This window comes from Sesamum indicum, linkage group LG12 (assembly GCF_026168435.1).
Source record: "Sesamum indicum cultivar Baizhima isolate 11 linkage group LG12, ASM2616843v1, whole genome shotgun sequence".
In the NCBI taxonomy this organism is placed as follows: domain Eukaryota; kingdom Viridiplantae; phylum Streptophyta; class Magnoliopsida; order Lamiales; family Pedaliaceae; genus Sesamum; species Sesamum indicum.
Window position 1 is genome coordinate 18425338 of NC_142668.1, and position 18268 is coordinate 18443605.

The 18268-nt window shown below is 36.2% G+C and overlaps 2 protein-coding genes and 2 pseudogenes across 2 annotated transcripts; 1 reads left to right on the forward strand and 3 right to left on the reverse strand.

Annotated features, from left to right (window-relative positions):
- Positions 1-2397: 2397 nt before the first annotated feature.
- Positions 2398-4304, reverse strand: LOC105175939 (cannabidiolic acid synthase pseudogene; annotated as a pseudogene).
- A 4306-nt stretch (positions 4305-8610) lies between these two features.
- Positions 8611-10486, reverse strand: LOC105175940 (berberine bridge enzyme-like 18). Its single transcript, XM_011098585.3, has one exon. It carries the CDS (start codon positions 10434-10436, stop codon positions 8835-8837), a length of 1602 nt encoding a protein of 533 aa, XP_011096887.1. The 5' UTR covers positions 10437-10486; the 3' UTR covers positions 8611-8834.
- Positions 10487-12272: 1786 nt separating this feature from the next.
- On the reverse strand, positions 12273-13950 carry LOC105175941 (berberine bridge enzyme-like 18 pseudogene; annotated as a pseudogene).
- Positions 13951-15770: 1820 nt separating this feature from the next.
- LOC105175813 (Sec14p-like phosphatidylinositol transfer family protein) lies at positions 15771-18114 on the forward strand. Its single transcript, XM_011098404.3, has 5 exons — positions 15771-15899; positions 15988-17080; positions 17168-17292; positions 17381-17525; positions 17622-18114. The coding sequence occupies exons 2-5, from the start codon at positions 16022-16024 to the stop codon at positions 17874-17876; spliced, it is 1584 nt and encodes a 527-aa protein (XP_011096706.1). The 5' UTR covers positions 15771-15899; positions 15988-16021; the 3' UTR covers positions 17877-18114.
- Positions 18115-18268: the final 154 nt, after the last annotated feature.

The following is an 18268-nucleotide window of genomic DNA, read 5'->3' on the forward strand; positions in this document are numbered from 1 at the left end:
TAATATATGAAATAGAAAAAAAAATATTTTAAATTCAAATATTAAAAATATCATCAAATCAAAGTTGAGAGCAAATTTAAATTGACAAAAAAATTATATTTGATATGACAAAAACAATTCACGGTCCACATGACGAAGTCCAAGGAGGGAGTCTAATGACCCAAAAGAGACAGGGGCCCTATGCCACCTTGTTCGCCAGAAGGACACTCACCCAGGTGTCGATAAATTATTCGATCAAAGACAACAAGACCGCATATATGGAATACAACAAGGACCCAACAAAGCATCACACGTGGCCAACCACCCCTAGAAAATTGGGATACGATCAGTAGGGCCCCTATCCCACCTAGACCTCCTCTAATTAGGTCAGACCTCCTTAAAGCCCTCCAACTCATATTCGATAAGGCCCATCAACAATCACCACTCGGACTCTCTGGGGGATAAGACTCCTCACTCGCTGGGAAATTTTGACTGTAAAAGCAGATTTGACCCCCAAATCAAATGTAACGATTATTCTACCTGTACAAGCACTCATTTGAGTATAAGCTTTTATTTCAAATTATCTTTGCATCATAGCTCGTTATTTCATTACAATATTTTTTTTTAATTTTATCATTTTAAAACTGCATGCTAACTTGAGCATCGGAGTGCTAAAATTTTATTTTGTAGTTTCCCGTTTTAGGCTTGGGACAGAATTGGGACCAAAAGATTTCAACTCCACGGATTTCATTATAAGTGCGGCTTTTGCATACATCAATGCCAAGGTTTAAATATTTCTTTTTCATGCTTAAATTGAAATTTTCCTTACTGCTGGTTCTTAAATTTTTGGGTAAACACTATATTTGTTTTTTAACCTTTCATTTAAAATCTGTTTAGTTCCTTTAGTTCATTTCTAGACTTTAGCATCCTTAAATTTTAATTATTATTTCAATTTGGTCCATCTACCATTTTTAAGTTTTATAAAATTTATTCATAATTTTCATTTTTTATCTAATAAAAAAAGAAATTGTATATTTTAAGTTAAGTAATATATTATTATTAGGTTCACAAAAGATGAAAGCTTCCATTATTTACATAAGATAATTACTACATATCAACATAAAAAATATAAAAAAAAAAATTTATCTTTCCGTTTAAAAAAGATTAGTCTGATAATTTTATAAATTTACGGGACTAAAGTGATAAAAATTAAATTTATTGACCATTTTACCCTCCAAAGAGTCAAAATCTAGCCACACTTTTGCCGAAAGATGCTTAGAGGGACCAAATCAGACAAGAACTAAAACTTAGAGATGCTAAAATTAAAAAATAAACTTGAGGTACTAAAATGATTCTAAATAAAATTTTAAGGGGCCAAATGTAGCATTTGTCCTAATTTTTTTTATGTAAATTTAAAATTTGACAAAATTTTATTTTTTCAAACTTACGATGAAAAAAGTAAACAAGATTCAATGGAGGAGAGCCAATTTTTTTGGGTATAACTAGAGCAAGATCAATTGAGTTTTTTATGGATAGGGTATATAATTAATAATTAGGGTATTTATTGAGTCTGAATTTGTGTGGGGTATTATCTGCACAGTTGTAGAATGTGCTTTTGTTATTAATATTTATTGTCATCACTAATTTTGTAACAGTTGATTATAGTTTTTTCAATGTATTTTCGAACTTATGAATTATTAAAAAATTAATTAATTATTTAATATATTTTGAATTATTAACATTCAATAATAGTTAAACATTAAGTAAAATCTTTAATATTATTATTTATTAAAACTATTTAATATATTATAAATTATAATTATGATTTAAAATTTATAAAATAGTAATTGGTTATTAAATATTAATTATAATTAATTAAAACATAACTTAAAAATTAAAACATAATCAAATCGTTTGACGAGTTCAAGTCGTTATGGGAATTGACGTGCTACTACAAGTCGGTAATCACAATGACGCCTCCTTTGATTTTTTATTTTTTATTAAAAAAAAAACTAGCTGACAACTCATCAAAATTAGTTTAAAACAAAAAATTGTGAGCAGTCATCTGAGGTGGTAAATAAATTAGATTATTTGTAAACACTAATGTTGGTATCAATTGATATTAATAATAAAATTCGGATACAGAAATAATTATATTAAAGACGCAACGAGTTTATTGAGTAATTATGTAATTTGGGCTTAGGAAGATCAACGCCTCAACTTCTTGTTCATGACGGTACAGAGGGAATGCTTTGCTCGTCTATGAAAAAGTTTGCCTAAAATATTCTTCAAGCAAACCAATTTTCTCAAAGTATAAAAGTTGGCTTCTGTTTAGCTTTCATATTTTCTTTGCTATTCATTGCTAAGTTAAGATTCCTGTAATTAAAATCGCGTTTCTAGGAGACTTGACTGCCCATATCACATTACACGCTAATATATTGAAAACAGTAAATAATAAATTACAATAATTGTCGACAATATTAATACATCAATATAATTATAATAATTTATGTAAAATAAGATAAATAACCGCACATTCAGTTTGAACTCCTAACTTCAAACTTGTACATAAAACATGAGTCTTATTCAGCTACAAACACAAAAACAAAATGAAATGAAGGAAGCATACCTAGAACCATGTCCATTCCGTCATAAAATAATGTTAATCATTTTTCTTTGTGCGCCTTGGAGGAATGCTCTGTTCATTCCTAAAGAAATTCTTTGGGTCAATCATAGTTTTCACTCTAACAAGTCGATCGAAATTGTTCTTGAAGTACTTCTTGCCCCAAACGCTTGCTCGTGCATAACTTACCCTCCCTTTATTATTATTCACTCCAATATCTAGATCTCTATAATTGATGAATGCTTCCCTTGGAGATTTGGAAACATATCGAGCCATGTAACTGTAAAACCTTCTAAGCCAACTTATGACCCTGTCGGTGTTTTGTGCTTCTTGCCAGTTCGCCGCATAAAGGATCTTGTAAAGATTACCAGCCCTATGAGGGAATGGAATTGCAGATTCAGAAATTTCATCCATTCGTCCACCATATGGGATCAAGACGATGTCACTGCCCTCCGCTACGGGTTCATAGAAAAATCTCCAGATGCTTTCAAATCTGTTTAGGGGAATGGGTTTCTGCACATAATCGGATTTTCCTTTGAAGTATCCTGCGAAAGGTTGTGTCCTGTTCAGCAAAAGTTGAGGTGATTCTATTGGGAACCCCTGGAAATACAGGATGGATTGGATCCAACTCATTTCTGTGCAATCTTTTCTTACTACCCCCAATTCCGGAAAACTTTCTTGCATCAACGTAAGTAATCTGTCGACTCCACCAAGGAAAAGTGAGCTAAAGGTAGCACTAATAGTCATGTTCCTTCTACCCTGGTTGTAATTCTCCCCTGCTACACGGACTAATATGAATAAATCTGGGTCGAATTTATGAGCGACGTGTTGCCAGTGGTGAATGAGTTGAGTGGCATTTTGTTCCAAAGTTCTTTGGACTGTGAAAACAGTAACTGTTTTTGGAACATCCACCAATTGTACTTTCCATGCAAGGATTACACCGAAGCTGGCACCTCCACCACCCCTAATGGCCCAGAATAAATCCTCACCCATAGATTTTCTGTCGAGAATCCTGCCATTAACATCTACTATTCTTGCATCAATAACGTTATCTGCAGCCAACCCGTATTTCCTAAGCAATGCGCCGTAGGCTCCTCCACTGAAGTGTCCGCCAATACCAATAGTTGGGCAAGCACCGGCTGGAAATCCTAGTGTTGGGCTTTTCTCCGCAATCCTATAATATAATGAGCCAATGGTTGCACCAGATTGAACCCATGCGGTTTTCTGTTGAGCATCAATTGTTATTTCACTAAGATTGATAAAGTCAATGACCACAAATGGAACTTGAGTTACATAAGACAATCCCTCAAAGTCGTGGCCGCCACTTCGAGTTCTAATTTGCAAGTGACTTTGTTTTGCACAGTAGATGAGAGGGGGGATTTGGGATTCGTGCTCCGGGGTTATTATCACTAGCGGTTTTGGGATGGATTCTGAGTCAAATCTCAGGTTATGAATGGAAAATCGCAGGACGGAGGAGTAAGATGAGTTGGTTGGGGTGTAAACAAGACTAGAAATCGAGGTATAGTTGTGGAATTCTTGCTTAAGACATTTAAGAAAATCATCAACGTGGTGATGAGCAGAAGCTGCCCACGAGCACGAAAAGGTAACAAAAAGAATGAACAGAAGAGTGGAAACGGAAGGAGTCTTCATGATTATGATCAGATGTTGGAGTATGTGTTTTGGTAACCGAATCGCGTTGTATTTATATATGAACTTTGTCAATATAATAGGAAATCCGTATATTTCAAGTGGAGATATATATATATATATGTGTGTGGATCGATATTATGAGGTAGTTTCCTGGATGTTGTTAATTGATTGTTCCAAGTTCGCATATTTCACAATTTTCCTTCCATTAAATAACCAGATTTCTTGATGATCTGGTACAGTGTCGGTTTCCGTGCTAGCTGGCTTGCTACATCATTTCATTTTTAATTTAGTATTGTATTAGTGGGTTTCATTATCTGACCAAAATCATTCTAAAGTAACATTTTATATGATCCACTCTTGTAAAGAATATATATTTTGCTCAATAATTGATAACAGAACTCTGCCACAAATATTCTATTCTTAAAGAGTTGGAACTAGTCTACTATACATCAAATAATGCTTTCCCTAGGTGATGCTCCTAGTTTTTTGCTATAATGTAAGGCCTGCAAACACGAAATATTTTAAGTTATAATAATATGTTGACCAAATATAAAATTAGTGGTTAACAAAACACGTTGTAAGAAAAATAATCACTCACCATAATACGCACAAATCATGATGTTAGAAAAATAATCAATCACAACAATATATAGGAATAATTATTATTCTCCTGAAATTTGGTATAATTACACGTAAACCTCTTATGATTTGAAAAGTCACATTTAACACCCCTGATATTTGCTTTCGTCTAACAAATAAGTCCCTCCATACGTTAAAATTTATCGAATTTGCTGATATGATGGAAAATAACAATATATATATATATATATATATATATATATTATCAGGTATAAGAATTAAAAAAAATAAAAAAGATTGCAAGTCGGGTTCAAATAAAAAAAAAATACATTAACTGAAATTAGGATGAACTAGAATTTTGCATATATGAGAAATTTTGTGAATACATATTAAAAAGTTGTGGGTTTAAGGAACATGGCACAGTTTTTCTTTCTGGGACTGAATTTATATATACAATTTGGGGATATCTCCCTTTCCTTCACCAAACCATAGAGTTTATTTTCACCAATGAATCAATTTATTAGTACAATATCACGACGGAAAAAACAAATCATTATTGCTACAAATGACATCAAATATTTACTCAATGCCTTAATCGTATACAAAAACTGTATATAATGAAATCAAATGAAGGGAAGCATACATAGATATATATGTTTATAGAACCATGTATGTCCCTGATGGAATCTTAGTCGTCTTTCTTTGTCTACCTTGCGGGAATGCTCTATTCATTCTTAAAAAAAAATTTAGCATCAATTGTAGTTTTCACTCTAATCAATCGATCGAAATTGATTTTGAAATACTTGATGCCCCAAACGCTTGCTCGTGCATAACTTATCTTTCCTTCATTGTTGTTCACTCCAATGTCGAGATTCCTGTAATTAGTGATGTATGCTGCCATCGAAAACCTGAAAACATAAGGAACCATGTAACTGTAAAGCCTCATAATCCAACTTATTATGAGAAAATGGAATTGCGGATTCAGAAATTTCATCCATCCTTCCAACATATGGACTCAAGATGACCTCGGCCTCCTCGCCTTCGGGCTCATAGAACAGTCTCCAGATGCCTTCATGCCTGCATTCGGGAATGGGTTTCTGTACATAATCGAATTTTGCTTTAAAGTATCTTACGTTGGGTTTTTCCTATTCAGAAAAACTTCACATGATTTTATGGGGAACGCGGAAAATATAGGATGGATTAGATCCAACTTATTTCTATGCAGTCTCCTCTTAGCAAACCCAATTCAGTTAAACTTTCTTGCATCAACGAGACCAATCTGTCGGTCCCGCCAAGAAAAATTGAATTAAAGGAAGCATCTATAGTTATGTTCCTTCCATCCTGGCTGGAATTCACCCTTCTTACGAGGATTCTGATGGATAAATCTGGGTCGAATCAATGCGCGACCTATTGCCAGTGGTGGATCAGTGGGGTCAACAACAGACTGGGAATGTAATTTACTTTGAGATTCTAATTTACTAACAGATGACGCTAGTTGACTGATTTGGGATTCTAGGTTTTGAATGCTCGTCTGATTCTGTTGCTGGAATTGTTGTGTGTTGGTCACTAGTGCTTTCATCATGTCTTCGAGAGATGGGCTAGGCGTGGAATTAGGCGAAGGAGGTGGTGGCCAGTTTTGAGATTGCGAAACGTAGCTAAGACTGGGTAATCTGTCCTTCCTGGATTGTACATGTTGAAATGAGGATCATATTCTCTTTGTGGTGGTCCAAAAAGCCCTCCAACAACATTGGCATGCTCGATGGTTTCTTCTTGAAGCATAGGGCACAAATCGATGGGATGTATCATAGAATTACATATTCGACAAACCTTCACCTGTTGGTATTTTTCTTTGACATATCTTTCAACAAGGGACAAAAGTTGATCAAAACGATTATAAATGGAAGATAAATTTACCTCATTCACCGGAGGATCGCCGTATCTAGTTCCAAACTGTTGAGTGTTGGACCACATGATTGCAATTGGGTTGTGTGCTATGGTTCGCTCCAAGTGTCCAATATCTCTTGTGCTAACTATGGCTCGGAAGAAGTGGGTATCCTTTCAACTCATTACTTGGTTTCCTTTCGAAATCTCTGTCCAGTCTTCTCAATCTCGAATCAGATTCAAGTTCACCTGTATGAGAAGATTTTAGCATTAAATCAAGTAACAAAAAAAATCAAGCAATAAGAAAAGAAATCTTCTTAAAAACGCCAGTCCCCGGCAACAGTGCCAAAATTTGATGGGTGTCGAGACCACCAAAAATAATTCCTACAACACTTATAAAAGTGGGAGTAGGGTCGAATCCACAGGGACTGGCTATAAGTTGATTTCTTTGAGAGAAATAGAAAATAATGGGGGGAGATTTGATGATAAAAAAAAATAATTAAAAACTAAATAAGCTAGAAAATAATTGAAATTACATGATGAAGATACAATAGAGAGATTTTCCGATTAAGGCTAGGATCATTCTTGATTCTTGTGAGTTAATCATTGATGCAAGAATAACACATGTATAAACTAATAAACCAGTTATGGTTGTTGGTACAACCTAACAACCTCACCTTTCCTTACCTTTTCGTTAGTCAAAGTACGACCGTTGGCTAAATCCCTAATTAACAGACAACCCTGGGAACGTCCACAAGATTTAATCTATTAACAGCATTAAGAATTAGAAAAGCCTGATTCTAATCAACAAACTCCTACGAGGACAATTCGTTTAAACTAGATCATGCATTCCCCATAACATAACTAATTACTATGACATAATTAATCATGCTACGTTGCCACTAAGCATTGAACTAAATAAACAATTACACGGATTTATAAAGTTCAATTAGCTAAGCAAACCTTCTTGATAATGAACAACCGGCCGAATTATTTATAAATTAGACGTTTGTAATTAAAGCATAGAGAATAGCATGAATATTCGTTTGACAAGTGTAGAACGCAGATTAGATCTCACAACATAATGCGAATCAAATAATCACTATACCTTAACCAGAAAATAAGGAATTTAGCCGGACACGTTAATGAAAGAACACACTAAAAAGTGAAATTCCATTAATTCCGGTTATAAAATAAAAATAAAAGAGAAAAGATGAACAAAGAATTCTATAGAGTTCTAATCAATAACTGAACGACCTCTTTCAAATGAAGAGACTCCCCCTATTTATAATAAAAGTCTCCTACGAATCTAGACGTAGGAGGAGATAAATACATGATAAACTCTAAAAAGGCAAATAAATCACAAGAGATAAGTTTTAAAGAATCCTTTTTAAACCTAAACACTTCATTTCTTTATCTTTTGCGAAAATTGCTCGTGCTTATCCTTATCCCGAGTTGACCACTCCACTAAGCATGGGCACGCTTAGTCAATTCTGCAGAAATTTCCTTGTAATCTTTCTTTTTTTTCTTTTTGATGCCTTCAATTTCGATTTTGGCTTGATTTTTGCCATCTTTGTCTCATATCTCCTTTTTTGCTGAATATGCAATAAAATCACATAATTAGGGATGTTTTGGCTTAAAAAAAAATATAGAGTACAGCCTGAATTTCAATGTTCTACCGTGATGATAGAGGTGGAACGCTTCAATCGTTTCTGAAAAATTATATATCCACATCATCATATGAGTTTTGTCTTTTCGTTCAACAAAAATAACAACAATCAAAATAATATTATTAATGGTACTATAAAAATTCAGAATATACAACAAACATGACAAGACCACCACTAAATTCTAAATATGGTCAACCATATGTGTTTTGTCTTTTCGTTCAACAAAAATAACAACAATCAAAATAATATTAATAATGGTACTATAAAAATTCATATATACAACAAACATGACAAGACCACCACTAAATTCTAAATATGATCAACCATATGTGGTTGTTTTATTTATTAATTAATTCAATACTTAATTCAGACCATTTTACGAGGGAACAAACTTATTCATTAATTATGTAAATTAGGTCTTATGATGACCAACGATGAATATCTTTCTTCCATCATGAATATAGAGGCGGAACGCTTTGCTCATTTCTGAAAAAGTTGGAGGGATCGACTTTAGTTTTCACACGAACCAATCGATTGAAGTTGTTCCCGAAGTATTTGAGCCCCCAAACACTGGCTTGTGCGTAGCTTGTGTTTCCTTCGTTATTCATTCCTAAGTCAAGATCCCTGTAATTGAAATAAGCCGCTCTAGGATTTTTCGATACGTAACGGGCCATATAGCTGTAAAGTCTCCTAATCCAGTTCATGTGCCTTTCTAATTCACTGTTTCCTGGTCTGGTCCAGGAAACCCCATAATGGATCATGAATATATTGCCTGCTCTATGTGCAAAAGGAGTTTCAAATTCTGAGTAAGTACTGAGTGCCCCTCCATATGGACTGAACTGCAATTCAGCCCTATTTTCAGCTTCTTCATGCAGAAATCTCCATATTCCTCTTAGTCCACTCACAGGTATGGGTTGTCTCACGTAGTCAGATTTGCCTTTGAAATAATTACTACCAAATATGCCCGCCGGAGTTCTGCTCAACAAAATGTCAAGGGATTCGTTTCTTAGACCTGCAAAATAGAGTATGGACTCTATCCAACTCATTTCAATACAATCTTCTTCCACCAACCCAAGTTCTGGAAATTTCTCTTGCATGATTGGTAGCAAATCGTGAACTCGACCAAGATACAAAGAAGTGAAAGAAGCTTGTATCGTCCTGTTTCCATGTACCGGGGACCTGATACTTCTCAAGAAAAGCCTGAGCAAAAGATTGTCATCAATCTTATCAGCAATATATTGCCACCTGTGCACGAGGTGTGTTGCATTTTGTTCCAGCGTTCTGGAGACGTTGAAAACAGTTACCGTTTTGGGAACAGTGATTAGCTCCAACTTAAATGCTAGTACTACGCCGAAACTAGTACCCCCGCCTCCTCGAATGGCCCAGAATAGATCCTCTCCCATAGACCTCCGGTCCACAATATGGCCATCAGCATTCATTACTTTGGCATCAATGATGTGATCGGCAGCAATGGAGTGCTTGCGGGACATCATGCCGTATCCACCGCCAGAGATATGGCCTCCAATGCCCACGGTTGGGCAAACGCCTGCAGTGAAAGCAAGAGTCCTACTATGTCGAGCAATTGTATAGTACAATTGCCCAAGAGTGGTGCCTACTTCAACCCATGCAGTTTTATCTTTAGTGTTTACTGATATCGATCGGAAATTCCTCATGTCTAAGATGATGAAAGGGATCTCAGAAGTGTAGGAAAGTCCTTCATAGTCATGCCCACCACTTCGGACTCTGATCTGCGTACCGAGTTTCTTGGAGCAGTAAATTACTGCTTGAATTTCATGTTCATGAAACGGGGTGATGATGAGAAGGGGTCTCAGGGGGGAGGTTGATTCCGGGCGAAGATTTTGTGCTTGCAAAAGGGATGCATATGATGCATTTTTGGGAGAGTTAACAACGTTGGACGGGTCTGAATTTGAGCGTTCAAATTGATCGGTTAGACATTGAAGAAAATGTTGGTTGTGATCCTGAGCTGAAGAAGCTCCCAAGACCAAAAGGTTTGCAAAGAATAGCAGCAGAAATGTAATAACCGGAGATCCCATTTGTTTGCTTGATTATTCTAGTTTTTGTTGCATTATTGAGGGCCAAACCACTTCAATTTATAGATTCATAAACTCAACTATTGCAGTGGATTAGATGACAATTCAAGCCCAAATTGTTGATCCTTGCAACCAAATTCTTGATTAATTTTCTACGTCAAAGACTTGTGATACAAGAGAAGCAATCCTTTACCCGGATATTAAAACAAGTGCAATTTACACATATTTGGTAGAAATGAAATTAAATTTGATTATTATGGAACATTAGGTAAACATTGTAATTAATCACACTTGTAACATATTTGATGAGTGTATATAATTGGAGCACCTTCCTCTCTCTCTATATATTATATAGTTATTATCATGACTGCTACAAACTTATAATTATTCCTTTTTTGGAATATGAGTTAAGAGAATTTATTTAACATGCTCACGTAAATGTAGGTTGAATGACCAAACTAAATAATTTGATTTTTCTTATCTTTTGTTAAAGTCCTTTGAGTTGAAAACTAATACATCCAGAAGATATTGTAAACATTTTTATTTTCCACTGCGATGAAATTCTAGCTCTGATTAATTCTATATTAGGTTACCAAATTCATCATCAATATTTAAATCTTCCTAGTAAAAAACAAAATATATTATAAAAAAAAATTCAAAGGTACTTAACGTAAGTTTTGGTTAATCCGGTTTCAGATGATATGATTCGACAATACATTCTAATAAAATGACATAATAATTTTATATTAGAATTTATAAACCAAAAGTCTTGTATGATATATATTCAAACTTTTCTTATAGTGGATATGCACAAAAATTCTCACGTTGATTAATCCATATTTAATTGCTCAACTGTGTATTCGTTCCTTATACATAGCACGTGTTTTTACTTTTATCTTGTTCGAGTTTAAAGGGTATAATTAATAAATTACATACTGTTTTTGAATTTTGATGTATGCATTCGGTTGGTAATGTTAATAACTCTATGCAGACAAATCCATTAATCTCACGTGCTTCTGATTCTTTTTTTAGGAAACTTCCAAGCGGTCCCAATTGTGAAATGTTCAAAATCCATATAGCGATCAATGAAGAAATCTCATTCTGAATCTATCTTAGTCCACTGACAATGGGGCATTTGTTCAGCCAATCAAATGGTTTATTCAGAAGCACCTTTTATATGGGCCATTGGTCAGCTAAATGATTCAGGTTTCTATAGAAGGGGATGGAGATAAAAAAATACCCAAGTGGGCTGGATGGAGAGAGTGGACTGAGCCAATAAACGAATAGGCCAGGGCACTGAAATGGGCTTAGCAATCCAAGTGCATGGTTTTGGGTGGTGTGTTCTGAGCATTTCCAATTGGGTCATAGGCTATATTTTTTCAATATTATATAAAGAAAAAAATTTACTAAACGATTTTATATAGCATATATATAAGCTTTCTAATCATTTATAAAATATTTTACAAAGTTTGAATTAAATCACCTAAACACCCTATTGATATAAAAAAGAAAAAAAACAACGATTGTTCCAATGTTCATATGTATTATTAATCGAAACATATTAAACCCACTTTCGACATTATTTTGCACTAGCAACACTTGTAATAACATCAATATACATCCAACAGTCACTATAATCGGTACATAAAACTGATTACATAAATTCAATGACATTAATAATGGTATAACGAAAATACACAATATACACAAACATGATAACGAAAACCACTAAAATCTAACTATCAACCAAATCTGGATTTTTTTATTCATTAATTAGTTTTATACTTAATTAAAATGACATTGTCAACAATTCCATTCAGTAATTAAGTAAATTAGGTCTTATGATGACCAGAGATGAATATCTTTATTGTAATGTGAAGATAGAGGTGGAATGCTTTGCTCGTTCCTGAAAAAGTTGGAGGGATCAACCTTAGTCTTCACACGAACCAGTCGATTGAAATTATTCCCAAAATATTTGAGCCCCCAAACACTAGCTTGTGTGTAGCTTGTGCTGTCTTGGCTGTTGATGCCTAAGTCAAGATCCCTGTAATTTAGATAAGCTGCTCTTGGGTTTGTCGAGACATAAGGGGACATGTAACTGTACAGTCTCCTGATCCAGTCCACGTGTCTTTCTAAATCACTATTTTCTGGACTGGTCCACCAAACAACATACTCGATCATGAATATATTACCTGCGCTATGTGGAAAAGGAGTTTCAGATTCTGAGTAAGTGCTCAATATCCCTCCGTATGGATTAAACTGTAGTTCAGCCCTATTTGCATCTTCTTCATGAAGAAGTCTCCATATCCCTTCTAAGCCATTTATAGGGATGGGATGTCTCACGTAATCTGATTTACCTTTGAAATAAATACTCTTATAAACGCCCTTTGGATTTCTGCTCAGCAAAATGTCAAGGGACTCGTTTTTCATATGTACAAAATAGAGTATGGACTCTATCCAACTCATTTCAGTACAATCTTCTTTCACCAGACCAAGCTCTGGCAATTTTTCTTGCATTATTAGCAGCAGATCATCAACTCCACCAAGATATAAGGAAGTGAAAGAAGCTTGTATCGTCCTGTTTCCATGTACTGGGGACCTGATACTTCTCAAGAAAAGCCTGACCAGAAGATTTTCATCAATCTTATCAGCAACATACTGCCACCTGTCGACCAGTTGGGTTGCATTTTGTTCCGACGTTCTGGTGACGGTGAAAACAGTTACAGTTTCGGGGACAGTAATTAACTCCACCTTGAAGGCGAGAACTATACCAAAACTAGCACCTCCGCCTCCTCGAATGGCCCAAAATAGATCCTCACCCATGGACCTGCGGTCCAGAATCTGGCCATCAGCGTTGATCAATTTGGCATCAATGATGTGATCTGCGGCAATGCCGTGCTTGCGGGACATCATGCTGTATCCGCCGCCAGAGAAATGCCCTCCGACGCCTACAGTCGGGCAACTGCCTGCCGTGATAGCAAGAGTCCTGCTGTGTCGAGCAATTGTATAGTACAATTGCCCGAGTGTGGCGCCTACTTCAACCCATGCAGTTTTGTCTTGTGTATTAACTGATATTGATCGGAAGTTCCTCATGTCTAAGATGACAAAAGGAACCCCAGATGTATAGGAAAGTCCCTCATAGTCGTGCCCGCCACTTCGGATTCTAATATGCGCTCCAAGTTTCTTGGAGCAGTAAATCACTGCTTGGATTTCAAGTTCATAAAAGGGGGTGATGATGAGAAGGGGTCTCCTGGGGGAGGTTGATGGTGGTCGAAGATTTTGTGTTGGTGATAGCAAAAGAGAAGCATATGATGCATTGTTGGGTGTATAAACAACGTTGGATGGATCTAAGTTTGAGAGTTCAAACTGATCGGTTAGACATTGAAGAAAATGTTTGTCTTGAGCAGATGAAGAGGCTCCCAAGACCCAAAAGTTTGCAAAGAGTAGCAGTTGGACTGTGATACCCCAAGAGTAGTCCATTTGTTTGCTTGATTATTCTAGTTTTATTGCTGTTGTTGATGGCTAAAACAGTTGTACTTATAGAGGTTTTCAAATCAACTGTTGCACCGGATCATCAGTAGACAATTCAAGCATATGATGGTGCACATTGGCACAAGTTTTTTATTCTGATAGTCCAAGTAGTCCTGCCAATCACTTGGGATTCCGATCCGCGTTCCAAGTGTTTATATACATTGATGTGCACTTGAGATTGGTGCAATGTTTTGACCGATGAAGTTGTTGCATTGAGAATTGGCATCAGGACAGATAGTGTTATCTGCTGCTGGTTTTATGCTTTTTGCTTAATCACCTCAAGAGATGAAGCCTGCAGCACAATAACCATTATATCTCTACAGGAAATAGCATTGAGAGAGAGAGAACCTGCAGAAAGTGAAACTGAAACTCAAGTTCCAACTCAAACTGAAAAAATATTGGTTGGCGATGAAGTCGCTATCATATGCAATTTGGAATTCTTGCCATTTAAGCCCTTCACCGCATAAAATATTTAGCATGTCTTTTACTTCTTTTACCCAAACCTGGGAAGTGGGCTGCCTCAAGTATATAGTCGTTCCCCACATTTGCATTGTGTTTGGATTTGTATTTTAGTTGTTTTATTTTGTATTTTGAAAATAGAAAGAGAAAAATAGAGATAAGTAAGTGTGTATTGAAAATAGTTGATATGTTTAAATTTGGGTGTAATTTAAAATATTTTGAATGTGCCAACTAATTATCTCCATACGTACTCATCGTCTACTTTGTTTTATAATACTCCAAGAACATGCATATGATTAAATGTTAAAGAAAACATATATTGATTCTCATCAATATCAATAAATCTATGCACACAAATTCATTAATCTCACGTGCTTCTGATTATTTTTTTAGGAAACTCCAAGCGCTCCCCATTGTGAAATGTTCAAATCCATCTAGCGATCAACCAAGAATGGGCCATTTGGTCGTGAAGACCCTCTTACTTAGTCCATATATAGATAAGTACTGAGCCCAGGTTTCCCTTTGAAACAAATATTCCCACTCCACTTCTTCTAACCATCTCAAGGGAGGGAGGCTGAGCCCAATTTAATGAACACGAATCTTGTATTCAAACCCTTCTGTCCAATAAGAGATTCACAGCCCAAACTAGGTTGATATTTTTCTGCACCGCCCATCAACATGGCTCATTTGGTCAAACCAACAACCTAATTTAGTATTTTAATATAAGAAAAAAAACAACAATTCTCATTGACCAATTCATCTGACACACAATATTTGTTCCACATCTTGTCCAATAATTACATTTGAATGCATGTGACATTATCTCCTACTAAAACTATCATGAAATTTTTTAAGTTAAATAAAAATATGTACAATAATCACCTCAATTCATGCTTATCGTTTTTATAATATACACATTTTCATATATTTTACACCAAATCAAATATTTTAATTACGCTAACAAAGTATACTTTTTTTCTTTTTCACTTTTTGCAGAAAGAAAATGCATCCAAAAGCTAAACACCAAAACAAATCAACCAAAGAACAAAGCAAAAGTTTATACGATATTACAATGTATGTGCGTATGTATTATTGTTAGTCCAAGAAAAGAAAAATCCTTAATCAATAGTTAGAGTCATTATGAACACAGATTAAAGGTGAGAAAAGCGGCAGAATGAATGATTAATCAGAGTCATCAACGTATGGCAGTGGGCCCGATTTGATACTGACAAACCAAATTTTGCTGGAGTACAGGCTAGCACAAATCATCACACAAAGGAATCTTAACGGCTCTAACGTGGGATGACAACAAATAAATGACCGTTGTGGGCCCTTTTCTTCTGCCTTTCAAAACATTTATGCTATATATAACCGTGCATTGCAGCCTTGTATATTCATCTCTCCCACACAACAAGCACTGGTTTTGTAGTAAAACCCTCCAGAAACCTGAAAGGCAAGATAAGAGGCAGGAAGGAAGTAAGTTTTAGTTAGATTGATTTTATTTCTTTGTGAAATTTTAATTTTCTTGTGTTCTTTCTGATAGAATCTATCTTTGGTTTTGTAGTATATTGGATTTTGAAGAGAGCCAGAGAGAAACCATGACTGTTGAGGTTAAAGTTGCTGACGCGGTGCAAGTGGCTGAGGAGCCAGTGAAGGTGGTGGCAGAAGAAGCTGAGAAGGTGGTAGCGGAGGAGAAGTGTGAAAAAGATGAATCCAAGCCCAAGATGGTGGAGAAAAGCTCTTCTTACAGAGAAGAGAGCAATTTTCTCTCTGATCTGAAAGAGCATGAGAAAAAGGCATTGAGTGAGCTGAAAGCCAAGCTTGAAGAGGCCATTCTTGGAAACACTCTCTTCAAGAAAGAAGAGAAGAAGGAGACAGCCAAAAAGCAGTCTAATGAAGAAGGAAATAAAACAGAGGAGAAAGCAACAGAAGAGTGTGAGAAAGAAGCTGAAAAGAATGAAGAGTGTGCTGAAGAGAAACCCAACGAATGTGAAAAACCCCAAGAAGCTGCTGAAGAAAAGCCCGACGAATGTGCCAAACCCCCCAAGGAACCTGAAGAAACAGAGCAACAGCCTGAGGCAGATGCTGAAGTTGATAGAGACATTTCAGAGCAACAGCCTGAGGCAGATGCTGAAGTTGATAGAGACATTTCCATCTGGGGAGTGCCCCTTTTGCCTAGTAAAGGTAATGAGAGCACGAATGTTGTTCTCTTGAAGTTCTTGAGGGCTAGGGAATTCAAGGTTAATGATGCCTTTGAGATGCTGAAAAAGACTCTTCAATGGAGGAAAGAATTCAAGATCGATACGATCTTGGATGAAGAATTCGGGGCTGATCTCGCCTCCGCCGCATACATGAGCGGCATTGATAGGCAAGGCCATCCCATTTGCTACAATATCTTTGGAGTTCTGGACAATGAAGAGATCTATGAGAAGACACTCGCGACAGAGGAGAAGCGCGAGCAGTTCTTGAGGTGGAGGGTTCAGCTCATGGAGAAAGGCATCCAGGAACTTAACTTCAAGCCCGATGGCATTAATTCACTAGTTCAGATAAATGATCTCAAGAATTCTCCAGGCCCATCCAAGAAGGAGGTCCGGGCTGCAGTGAACAAAGCAGTCGCACTCCTCCAGGACAACTACCCGGAATTGGCGGCCAAAAATGTGAGTGCTTTCTCCTGTGTTTTAATCAATCAAACTTGAATTTGAGGTCTATTTGAGAGCTAATTCATGGTGGGTTTTTGCTGGCAGATTTTCATCAATGTTCCATTCTGGTATTATGCTTTCCACTCCCTGTTAACTCCTTTCTTGACTCAAAGAACCAGAAGCAAATTAGTCTTTGCTCGCCCGTCTAAGGTCACTGAGACTCTGCTCAAGTACGTAATTCTTCACTATCAAATCTTATGCTCTTCGTGTGTACCATTGGTAGTTGCTGAATTAACGCCAAACATGATTCCCCTCTAGGTACATTCCTATCCAAGAAATCCCAATCCAGTATGGTGGAATTAAGAGAGAGAACGACTTTGAGTTTTCCGTTGCTGATGGTGAAGCTGCAGAAGTTGTGATCAAGACTGGATCAACTCAAACCATTGAGATCCCCACACCAGAGGTATATAAAACGATCATTAGACATAATTCCTTGAGAATAAATTAAAAATTTGTTGGAGTAGAGGTACAAAGAATGTTTGATGTTTCATCATTACAGGCTGGAACTACATTTATCTGGGACCTCATAGTTCTGGGGTGGGAGGTGAATTACACAGAGGAATTCGTGCCGACGGATGAGAACTCGTACACAATGATTATCCAGAAAGGAAAGAAAATGTGCTCAGATGAGGCACCAGTTCGCAAGACATTCAAGAACCAGGAACCAGGGAAAATCGTCCTCACTGTTCAGAATTGTTCTGGGAAGAAAAAGAAGCTGTTCTATCGGTACAAGGTCAAGAAGGCCTGCTTCTGATGATGGGCTGAATTATACCTTTTGCTGCGTGGAATTTTGGAGATTCTTTATTTGATTGATGATTCTTTTTAGACATTTTTATTATTATTATTCTTTCTTTCTGATGGCGTCAAAATTGTTTTTGTGTACATCAAGATTTTCACTCATTCAGTGTTTTTTTTTCAGTTTTTATGCTGGTTTCACTTGGCTATCAGTGTAAATGGAGTATTCATAATAATATTTGATACATTTTTACTTCTGGAGTGATTTCATCACCTCAGGCTTTATCCCTTATATGCTGCTCTTTGCATCCTGATCGTGGAAATTTTCTTCAAAGCCCTTCAATGCCCAAAACTGATTGATCATAGAACATTAAGTACCGGAACAATATTATGATATAACTTGAGGACCCG

Bases quoted from the DNA above. Each gene is read 5' to 3' on its own strand.
- LOC105175813 (XM_011098404.3), top strand. From the start codon at position 16,022: ATGACTGTTGAGGTTAAAGTTGCTGACGCGGTGCAAGTGGCTGAGGAG. The intron at 17,081-17,167 runs GTGAGTGCTTTC...TTTTGCTGGCAG, and splicing joins CGGAATTGGCGGCCAAAAAT to ATTTTCATCAATGTTCCATT. The intron at 17,293-17,380 runs GTACGTAATTCT...ATTCCCCTCTAG, and splicing joins GTCACTGAGACTCTGCTCAA to GTACATTCCTATCCAAGAAA.
- LOC105175940 (XM_011098585.3), bottom strand. From the start codon at position 10,436: ATGGGATCTCCGGTTATTACATTTCTGCTGCTATTCTTTGCAAACCTT.